Below are 11,601 nucleotides of genomic sequence, written 5' to 3' on the forward strand. Positions count from 1 at the left end.
TGTTGTCAAAAGCAGGGGAGGGTTAATGCTGCCTGGTGTAACTGAGTCAGAAATGGTGACCACAGCATCCTGCCTGTAGCTTGGGAGAGGGGCATGAGGTGGGGAAGGTGTGGGCTGGGCTCTCTTAGGTAAGAACTGAGTTGCTATGGAAATTATCACTCCATCAAGCCACACCAAATTATTTTCTGGTGGCCCCTTCCTCCTCTCCCTGAGTGCAAAACAACGGCAGGGATTCTTCTCTGCTGGTATGAGTGTTTTCCTGTCTCGTACCTTCAGGAAGGATTCTCCTTACTGAAGCTCCTGAATGTGCCAGAGACCCTTCCCTGCACAAAGCCTGCAAAAGACACATTCTGCCACCAGGAAATCTGCATTATCCAAGCTGTGTTTCAGATCCCAGTGGGCTTTAGGGGAGTTTCATCAATTTCCATCCCTGGTTCGGAAGAGAAAACAGAGAAAACTCACAGTATAGTGGCCTTAAAACTTTATTTCTGACACTACTACAGAAATCTAAAATGCTGGTGCAATTAATTTTGCAGAAGTAATCAGACTTCATGAAGAAATGAACATTATCTGGCTGAATTAAATCACTTCAGATCATACACAGCTTTTCTTATCTACAATAGACACTTTTTGTTATTGACACTTTCTAAAAGAAGAAGCTAGAAATGGCAGCTACTGTGTTTGAATTCCCTCAGCAGTGCTACTCCAGTTCCACTGGCAGTAGCACAACACGCCTGGGAAAGGTGCTTTTAAAAGGCCATCTATCTAGTGTGAGCATTGGAGTCTTCAAAGCTATTGAAGCAGGTTGGAGACTTGTGTGCAAATGCCAGAGGAGTGGGGAGTTCTACTCAGCAGGAGGATGAGGATAAATCCACTCTCCTCAGTTGGCAGAGGAGAGGAAACAGCAAAAGCACTTAAAGGTCTTCAGTGTAAATCAGCTGGCCAGGCAGGAGTGAACAGTATTCAGTGTCTTCAGGGGAAGGTGCTGCCTTGTGTCCTGGGTGGTCTCTGTCAGCAGCTCTGCCCCTGCTTGTTCAAGCCCCTTGTGCTGCTGGTTCACGTTCTTTCCTGCTCTTCTTTGGGTTCCTCTTGTCTTCATTCCCCATGTCTGGAAGAGCAAAGGGAGGTTTAAAGAAAATTTAATGAAACTGGGCCTGTGAAGCAGTGTTTGATAGCTGTGAGCTCCCTTACCTCAAAAAAGAAACAACTTGACACTCATGAGGACATTGAAGGCGATGCTCTTTGCCAGCAGGACTCTCAAACCCAGCACAGCCATGGACAGCATGTTCACTCTCTGCCCTTCAGGGTCTGCTCAGTGACCAGAAAAGAGGGGAGAGATCATGGTCTGGGTTTTGATGTTGTGATCTTGGCAGAAAATGGGAAAAACCACAGGAGACAGTTTCAGGGAAAGGAAGAGCAGCAGAGTCGATAGAGAACATGGCAACAACAGGGGAGCCCAGGGTCTGTCTCTGTTGCTTTTTGCTTCCTGGGGCTTGTGTGTAACTGCAGGAGCAACCTGGAACAGCAGCTTGTGTCTGCTGAATGTGTTGTGTTCTGAGTCGTCTGCCCTGGAGAAAATACATTTCCATGCCTTTATCCCCCAGGCAGCAATGTAACTTCACATCTTGTTTGGGAAACTCACCTTGTGCTGAGGGGTCTGTCCTGTTGCAAACCCTGTCACTGGTCCCTGTTACAGGTTCTTCAACCTCCTCTTCTGTAGCATGATAAAGAAAAGGCATTTTAAATGAAATCCACCTCTGATAGGTAATTAAAAGAAATCTTCAGGTGACATTTCCTCTAGGAACTGAGGAAAGTTGGGGCTCCGATACTCAGTCATTAATTCCAACATTAACTGGAGGAGATAATTTCTCCATGCCGTTGCAGGAAACAGGAGAATTCCTGCATTGGTTTTACTATATGAAAGACCTTCAGGAGTAAAAATATAACAACAGAAAATAGAAGAAAACCTATTTAGTAAAAAACCTCACAGCACACCCCCCCCTTTAACTTTGTGTAGGTTTTAGAAAGTCTGTTTGAGTTTGCACTGCAGCAGGTTTGCTGCTACAGGGTAAAATATTTAGTCATAAGTAAATTCATATTTTGAACAAATGGATTGTGTTTTCCCTCTTCTCTCCGCAAAACACTATGTCAAGGTCGTTAAATAGTTGAAACCATTTCTTTCAGATGCTTTGAAGCATCTTTCAGCCCTCCCTGCTGAAGTACCCAATGTCTGTCTCATTTCTGCTGGCTGCCCAGGGCAGTGCTGTCAAGAAGGAGATCACAAAGCCCCACAGGCCACTGTCTCCAGAAACAAGTGACAGCTGTGCCACCAAACTGTACCTGGCTGTGTTGTTATCGTGCTGTTGTGGGATTTGGCCGTGCAGGTCACCTCTGTGTCTTTTGTCACATTGACCACTTTAATTGCATTGTACAATCTCTCTGATGTCCAAATGGATGTGCTCTGCTCATATACAACTTCCTGAGAAGGCATCTCCAAGCTGATGTCCTTTGTAAGGAAGTTCCTTGCCAAGCAAGCTGCTTTCCCAGAGCTTCCCCCTTCTTTCAGTTTCTTTGATTTTATCACAATGAGTTGAGGGACAGAAGTTTCTGGAATGTCTGTAAAGAGAAAGCAAGGTTTGGACAGGATTGATTTAACTGTGGGATTGCCCGAATGCTGAGTGACCAAAAATTCACATGTACTCCAGCTGTGACTAATTTGTATCATTCTCATTTACTCTCTTTTCTGTCATTGTTCCTTGCCATTAGGGATATAAGTAAGGGAAGAAGAATTCTTAAACTCACAACTAGGTGTCTTACAAGAAAACTGTTGGTGTCAAAAGAATCTTGCAGCTAACAGATCATTGTGGTACCATGATTTGTTTATTAAAGAAAATCCCTTTGCCTGATGGTTGGGTCATATGTGGAGTATCATGGGCGATCTCAAAAATCAGATATCAGAACTTAACTCAGATTAGTAATTTGAATTTGAGTAAAACCATAGAACTAAAATGAATCCTCCAGCAGCCTTCTGTGCCAGAAAAGGCTCAGTTTATGAAAGGCTGTCTGACATATCCACAAAGATTGACGTTTCTGCTTTGACTAGAGTATCCTGAGGGGTCCCTTAGGTAAAGAGAGGTGCATTTGGCTTTTCATTTTGCATGGTGTCAGCCTTGCCGGTGGGTCAAGAGGTCCCTGAGCTCTAACATTTTGTTCATCCCAAGGTACTGATGGAAGTTTGATCAAGGAGCTCTGATTTTACAACCTTCCCCCTCAGCCCTATGCCACTGCTGAGGAACTGAGGGGAAAGCCAAATCGTGCTCTGCCACAACATCATGGGTCACCTCTCCTGATCAAACAGGCAGAACTGCACACTTGTCCACACCTACAGCAACCAGACACCCACCAGAAATCCAACATTTCCTTCCCAGCTGTTGTACCATGCTTGGCCAGAGCCTGTCAGTCCTGTGCATTCTATGTTCTCTGAGAAGACCTTGAAAGGCTTTTCATGTGGTCTCCTCTCCAGGCTTTCCAAACAGCCAGAATACAAACAGGCTACTTCTCTGCAATAGCTCCCTGGGCAAGATCATCAGCAAGCAATAATGTACACGGTGCAATGGTGATTCAGGGAGCAGAAATTTGTTTTATCTGACCCCAGAAGGCTCACCCAAGTCCCACTAGTTTGCATTACCTGACAGTACTGCCATGAATTCCTACCACTGTTTGCTTCTGGAAGGGATTAATGTTTTATGTTTATATCCAAATTTATTTGGAGAAAATGTTGTACTTCTCCTTTGCCTATATCTTATAAAATCCGAGTATGAGCCCTATATTCCAGAAATTAATGGGCTTTAGCATTCTCAATGGATGTTTAATCTGGACTAATCCAACTGCAACCAGGAGAAAAACCTTCTCTGTCCTTAACTAAAGCCTCAACAGAATATGCCTGGAGAATCCCACAGTGGCAGTAATGGTAGTTTTTTTATTTCTTATTGATTTGTGGAATTGGCAAAAGATTGTATAGTAAAATATTTGTGCTGTAAACATGTTAAAATGCAGATTAGTATCTCCCAAAGGAATTCAAAACCAAAGGGGGAGGGTCGCTTACTTCCTGGAAACTTTGCCTTCAACTTAATAAGTATTTCAGCAGACTTGAAAGGGACTTTGATACTTAAGGCTCAATGTCTTTTACTGTGAAACATAATCCCAGAGTTATGCTCTGAAAATATACTGTCTTTAGATAGAAAAAGAAGATCATTGAAGAGCAAGGAAAGAAGTGGTATCTGTTTTGAATGCTATATTTACGTTTGTTTGTCCCTTTGCAATTGGAAGTGCATTGAGATTGTTCCCAAATACGCATTTATTCTCATGCTACAGAGCCTATGGACATGGAGAGATATTAGGCAGCACCCAAGGCAGTTCCACACCTGTCTGAAAGGAAATCAGGAGGTTTTAGGGATGTAAAAATATCGCGGGATGTTCTTGCAGCACTTTGAAGACATGCAGACCACTGAAAGCACAGCAAAAATTCCTTAGGGATGCACCTGGATCTTTAAGCTAACACAGATCAACATCAAAAACCCTTCTGCTGCCCTAATATTCATACATCCATAGAAAAGATTGTGGTGACATACACCTATTTTGTACATCATGGAATTTCAAATAAAAATAGGAATAACGAAGGTTTCTTATAATCCCTACTCCCCACATTGGGTTTTTCAGAACCCACACAATCTGGCAGACAACTGTCTTTCATTCCAGGAGCTCTTGGATATGAGGCACTTGGTGAGAATTTAAGCCCAAGGCTATTTAACCTCCTTCCTTCTCTGGCCCTATGGCAGTGGAATTCCTAACCTGGGGACACTGTCAGTGTGGTGCCAGTGTCAAAGCAGAACTTCTCAAAGCAGGCAGTTACAGATCTGTCTCAAAGCTCCTCAGCACTGTGAGCTCTTCACTGAGCTCTGCATGCCTGCTCCAAGTCAGTCAGTGCAAGTCCACTGGAGAATTGGACACTGCACAGTAAATTTGGGCCAGAGTGCTGCCCAAAGTGGGAATCAGCCATCACATGCTAAGCAGTGCCCTGCTGCTGTTTGGGGATCATGGAATAATGGTGCTATGCAGAGTCAGTCCAGTTGTTCCTGGGAAACCTTCCTGAGCAGCTCCAAGTTGAGGGTTGGGCTGCAAAGCCTGGCTGGAGAGCGAGTGCATTCAAGGGATTATTGCAGCTGAAAATTCTTTCAGTGAACCCAAACCTTAAAATTCCTTTGTCCATCACCACCTTAATATCAAATGATTTTTTAGGAATAAAGAAATATCACTTACTTGGTAGAACAGTGAGTGTTGTCCCCAGTCCAAAGATAAGCTTTGTTCTCCACACACTGCTATGACTTTTCCCAATAACTCACTCTTTCCTCATGATGTTCAAACTTGTTTTAAAAACAGGTGATGAAAATATGTCAGACCTAATTATCCATGGGTGTAAGTTCCTGAGAGGACCAGAGGTAGATTTACCTCCTAAACTAGAAAGGAACAAAAAGTCAATTGTATTGTTCAGTGATTTCAAATTGCTTGATTGAGTATAGAATTTGAAACTTCTCCCATTCTTCCACTTTTTAGAACCTTTATGAACTCTTTTATGTATCCAGGACAAAAGGACATATAGGAAGAATGTTGTACTTCTCTCCTTAGTCACTACAGTCACCTATGTCCTTTCTTTCCCAAAATTTCTCGCTGTTCTTTCCCTCTTGTTTTTGTACAGGTCCCTATGATGTTTATATCAATGTGGTATCCCAGTCCCTGTACACAGTGATATATTTCATAGCAAAAACTGTCTCAGTTGTACCACACAGAATTTTAGATTATACAAGCAGTCACATGACTTCTTCAGTGGTTTAAGACCCATCATACCACAAGAAGAAACACCGTATAGCTTTCAAGGAGGGATCTAAAATAATATCAGAAAGGTTGAGTTGTAAATGAGAACTTGGGGATTACATGGCTCCTCTAAAAGGTCTGAGGGAGTTAAGGTGGATAGAAAACAGGAAAAGAATCAGTTTGTCTGGTGTTATTTTGGAGCATTTCTTACAATGCAGTCTAATCCTCTTACTTCTCTTCTTGTGGCTACTAGTGGTAGTGTGATGGGAGTCCTGGGATGCAGCAGGCTGGCCTTGGGGGTGTTGGGAGGAATGGATTAAAAGTAGAAGACGCAGGAGGATCGTAAACTGCTGAAGTGACCTTTCAGCTGGGAATTACCCTTGACAGCCCAGGAACTGAATCCAGGGATTGTCTAGCATGGACCCAGTTTAGATGCCAGTGTCTCTCTTTGCTTCTGCCTGGCTGTTGCTGAGGGATTCCCCCAGGTTAGCAAGGTCATGGAAAGAAATGTACTCTGTGTGAGTCTGTGGCTGCTCCATCTGCTGCCTGTGCTGCCTCACACAGGCGGTGGTGGCTGTCCTAGTTTGAGAGACAGGTGTCTGCCAAGGAAGGTGGGAACCTCCCTTGGCATGGAGACTATGACCCCCTTCCCCCAAACTATTATAATTTTGGAATAAAAGGCCATTCAGGAAGAGATATGGGAAAGGACTAGCAGTCCTTTACCAGTATGTGTGTGTATAACGAGGCAAACAGCAGCAGCAGCAGCGAACAGAAGCAGACACCCAGTCCTGGCCTCTCGCGGCCGCATGCACTTTCCCCTTGGGTGCAGTTCCAGGCACAGCCAGCAGGGGCGCTGCTGGCTCATGGCTGGTCATGGTGGGTGCGATGATTGCCCCGGGGCTGCAGGGGGCGCTGTGGAGCGGCCTCTCTGCATGTGGGCAATGGTGGCACAGCCGGCAGAGATGGAGAAGGGGCTCCCTTCATAAACCCCCGGGGCTGGCGATCCCAGTGCCCCTGTGGATACTGAAACCAGCTGTACCGGGAACCTTGGAGCAGCAGGCTGGAAAGGCAGAGGTGAGCATAGCCAGGGTGCTAAACCAAGTGCGGGAGAAACTCTGAAGCTGTGGCAGGAGCCACAGGTGTCTGGGAGGACAGGAGGTGTTACGTGATGGTGTTGCAAAAATAAGTGATGGTGTTGCAAAAATCTCTGAAGCAGTAGCAGACAGCAGCAGGGCTGGGCAGGGGGGTTGCTCCTTTGCAGAGCTCACTGGCAATGGCTGCTCCTGGGCCCAGCGTGCTCCTGCCTCCTGGCTCTTGGTACAGCTCGCACCAACTCTGGGCTCCCAAGTGACAAAGGAGCAGAGAAAAAGGCTGGGAAGCCCTACTCACAGTGTGAAGGAAGAGAAATAGTAACAGGCAAAAAGCATAGGACAACAGTGTCTCCAGCCTGACGTCCTTTTCCTGTGGCTCCTGAGCTGAGCAGCCCCACAAGAAGGAAGCTGCAGGCCCTGGTCCCGAACCCTCACAGAATGCCCATCACCCATTGCAAAAATTCCTGAGCCAGTGGACACAATGACCATTCCAGGCTCAAAAAAAGAAAAGAAACCAAGATCATGAATGGGTAGAGAATTGGAGGCATTCCCAGGAGGCAAGTATGGGTAGAAAACATAAGAGGAATGGAAAGAAACAGGCAGGGTTTCGTGGGACAGATGGGACATCTGTGGGCTGTGATCCTCATGAGGTACTAGAAGTGTGTCAGGTGTCAGATGGCAGGCCAGCACAGCTGAACACATAACAAAGGCATTTTTTCCTCACAAGAAATTTGCTGACACAAGTGGCTGGTGAGCTGGACCTCTACGTGCCAGTGAGGAAGAATTGGTGGTGGATGTGAGAAGGTTGGGGCAGCCTTGGCTGCAGTGACCATGCACTGCTTGAGCTCAGGATCCAGGGAGAAGAGTAATGCAAAAACAGGACTGGAGCCCTGGGCTTCAGGAGAGTAGAATCTGGGATCTTCTGGGAGGAATCCCATGGGTTACAGTCCTGGACAGAGGAGGGGTGTCTTGGTTTGAAAAGACAAGAGTCTGTGAAGGAAGGCAAGAGCCTTCCGTGGAATGGAAAAGGTAAAACCCCTCCCTCTGAATTGCTACAATTTTAAAATTAAAAGGCTCTCAGGCAAAGATATGGGAATGGGAGTAACAGTTCTTTACTTAGGAAAAAAAATCCCAAAATTTAAAAAAATGCAGTTAGTTCAAAAAAAAACTACTGATAGAGTCAGAAACCTGACACCCTGAGGAGTCAGAGTGTTGGTAATAGTCCAGTTAAATGGTGGCTGTTCCTCCTGGAGTGGTAAATGAAATTCTGCTGAAGCAATGATCTTGTAGAAGGATGTAGTTTTCTCTGAAGGTCTGGTGATAGAGTAGATGGGCTTGTTTTTCCTCTGGGAATCCAGCGGGGAAGAAACTGTTCTTCTAGGAATCCAGCGAAGAGGCTGTATCACACAACAAGAGAGTTAGGGTTAAATATTTTACAGTTTTCTGGGGAGAATCTCTCAAGCTTATAAAATTCTAAGTTATTTTCATCCTATGTTTTCAAAGTCTTATAGACGTTCAAGCATTTCTCTCCTCTAAGCCAATTTTCATGCCAAAGAAAAAATCAGTCCATGTTTAAAAATTGTTTAGAAATTTTTTGATTCAGCTGATGGTGCTTTAATTGGCTCTGTTTGCTGTTGTTATAGTTGACTGTGAAAAACACCAATCACTTGTTTTAAAATTTTAACAGTTTAATAGTAATACAATAGTTATTAAAAATAGAGTAATAATTTTTTGGACAATCAGGGTTCAGACAATAAAGGACAATAAAAAACAAATAAATACAGACTGTCCGGGTGCCTTCCTAGGGCAATGTAGCCCTGAAAGCACCCATGCTAACAAAGGATTAACCCTTAAAAGCAGTAGCCTGTTGCATATTCATATATCTCATACATGATGCATAAATTCTTTTCAAACAAAGGGTGTTCTCTGGTTATTGTCAACTTCCTCAACTTAATCCTGGTGGCTCCTTAAAGACGGAGAGGAGGTGGAAGGATGTTTGTCTGTTCTGATAAGGAGGCAGTAACTCTTAGGTGTCTTGTTGCTGTTATCCCTGTGTAAAGAATTTCTTGATTGTCTCATCCCTTTCTTGAGCTAGTTAAGAAAATATCTTACATCACACAGTTTCTATTATAACATTATGTTATAACCTAAAACTATATCTACCACACTACTTAAAAAGGATTAATACAGCACTACAAAAATACTTTCCAACATAGTACATACAGTATTTAATTTAATATTTGCAAAGAGCCAGTAATTTAATATTCATTTTTCACATTGACTGACGTTGGCTTGTAATTTGATTTTACCGTAATAATTTTAATTAATGGTAGCCTGGAATTGTGGAGCATTTTCTGAATTCTCAGATGTAGTTCTAAGACAGAAAAAGCAAATGGCATGATTTCATTCTGTTTTGCTGTTGTCGTTCCCAAGGACAGAGGTGTGCTTCTCATTTTTAACCTCTGGTTTTACAGCAGTGCTGCTATTTCCCATTGGTAAGACGGGCATGTTCATCTGCTGTTCCCTTGAGTGCGTCAAATTGTTTTCTCTTCCTTAATGCTTGAGTCCTGCAGGAAAGCTGTGGAATGTGCTGATGTGATGCTTCCAATCTGTTGAATCTTTGGCATTGTCACTGAAATGATGGAAAAAATGAAATCCCTCCAACAACATGCTTAGTGTTTGAGAAGCAAGGCATTACTTTATTCCAGCCAGGATGTTGTTCTGGCCATGATATTCAGCAGAAATCACTTCATCCACAAATGGAGCAGGTGTGCAGAGAGAATCCTTCCATGACACATTAATTGTACTGGATTTTTCAGATACTTATACAGTCAAAACCCAGAGAAAATCATTGGTTCAATGCTCATTGGTCCCAAGTTATGTAGTTCTTTGCATTTGGTTTCCTATTAGGTATGAATTTCTTGGTCTCCAATGCTAATTAGGTGCTCATGCCTTGTTTCTTTCCTATCTCCCTTCCCCGAGCAGGCGTCTCTGATTATGCCAGGGGTGATATTTGGAGTTCATGGTTCATTAATGGTCATTGATGGTCGTTACCTCTTCTGTATCTTCTGTGCTGCTCCCAGTCTGTTGAGATGTTCAGCTCATCAGGAACAATGCCCTGAAAAGAAACTTCAATTCCCTTCTCCTCGGGCAAAGATGAAGAAACATGACTGAAGTTATAAAATAAGAAGTTTTAAACTTGGTATGTTTGCCAACAGCATGACAAAGACAAAAAGCTGTAAACACCTTGTTATAACCAGCTTCTTTTTTTGCATATAACTATTTTGCAAGTACCTTCTTAATTGTGTCAAACTGTTACCCTTTGGCTGTTTTACTTCAGACAGTGTTAAAAGGTTTGACACCACCTTTCTTTGAAGCACTCTTTGTACAAGTGAGGCATCTTCAAAATTTACCCCTTCTGTGATCCCATGAAAGATTCTCAGGTACATTCAAATTTCTGCATGGGCCAAGGAGAAAACTGACTTGTCAAAGCGTAGAAATATAGAGCGGCTTAGAATCACAGAATAGTTTGAGTTGGAAGTGAAAATGAAAGGTCATTTAGTATAACCCCCTGCAACAACCAAGGACATTTTCAACTGTAACAGGTGATGGAGGTTAAGATTTTTCCTTTTCTTTCTCTCAGGGAATTTTCTCCATTTTGTTGCCTAAGAGAGGATAACAATAATACTTTTAGAGGCAAAAGATGTGACTGGGATGGTGAGGAGGGGGAAGGATGCAGTTGGCTCCCCTCTTAGCCTGGTGGATTTCTCTTGGGAAGTACAGAGATGAGATTTTGGCTGGGGTGAAGTCAGGCTCAGCTCCTCACTGGCACTTGCTCTGGGAATTGGAGGAGAAACAGTCTTAGTCTTGCTGCTGGGCCGCTGCTGCAAGGAGAAATCACTACCACCATAGAGTTCTGTCCTCCACAGCTCATCCTATGGTGGCTGAGCCTTTGCTCATAAGAGTAGTTGTTGACATGGTACCTCTCCTCCAACCCATCTCCCCGGGATGGACACTGACCCTCTGTTTGGGTGCCTCAGGGGAAACCTCAGACCCAGACCCCTTACCTCCTCTGGAGGGAGCGTCTCCTGGCTATTTGTGGGAGCCTGGCTGCCACAGCCCAGCCCTGCTGATTTCTGCCACTGCCTCAGAGATATTTTTTACACTTAAACTTGACACCCCATGTGTACCTGACATCCCACAGGTTTTGGCACAGCTCTGGGTGTGTTTGCTTCTGCCATTCCAGCTGCTGCTTCTCAGGTTCCTCCTACAGCTCCTTTTGCCATCTGGAGGGGCACCAGGATAAAAGGCACCCCAGGATCGGGGTATGTAAAGGGAGCCCCTTCTCCATCTCTCCTGCCTGCCCGCCCACCATTGCCCACATGCAGAGAGGCAGCTCAGCTCGCGCCACAGCGCCCCCTTCAGCCCGGGGCAATCATTGCATCCACCCTGCCCGGCCCGGAGCCAGCAGCGCCCCTGCTGGCTGTGCCTGGAACTGCACCCAAGGGGAAAGTGCCTGCGGCCGCGAGGGGCTGGGACTGGGTGTCTGCTTCTGTTCACTGCTGCTGCTGCTGCTGTTTGCCTCGTTATACACACACATACTGGCAAAGAACTGCTATTCCTTTCCCATATCTTTGCC

At 44.5% G+C, this 11,601-nt stretch overlaps 1 gene segment (V, D, J or C); it reads right to left on the reverse strand.

The window, feature by feature from the left end:
* Positions 1 to 466: 466 nt before the first annotated feature.
* Positions 467 to 5,823, reverse strand: LOC144247455 (T cell receptor delta constant-like). The segment is given in 5 exon segments: positions 467 to 1,108; positions 1,192 to 1,308; positions 1,643 to 1,714; positions 2,341 to 2,616; positions 5,320 to 5,823. Coding segments are annotated over 3 exon segments (339 nt in total).
* Positions 5,824 to 11,601: the final 5,778 nt, after the last annotated feature.

This window comes from Lonchura striata, chromosome 27, assembly GCF_050655825.1.
Source record: "Lonchura striata isolate lonStrDom1 chromosome 27, ASM5065582v1, whole genome shotgun sequence".
Taxonomy (NCBI): Eukaryota; Metazoa; Chordata; class Aves; order Passeriformes; family Estrildidae; genus Lonchura; species Lonchura striata.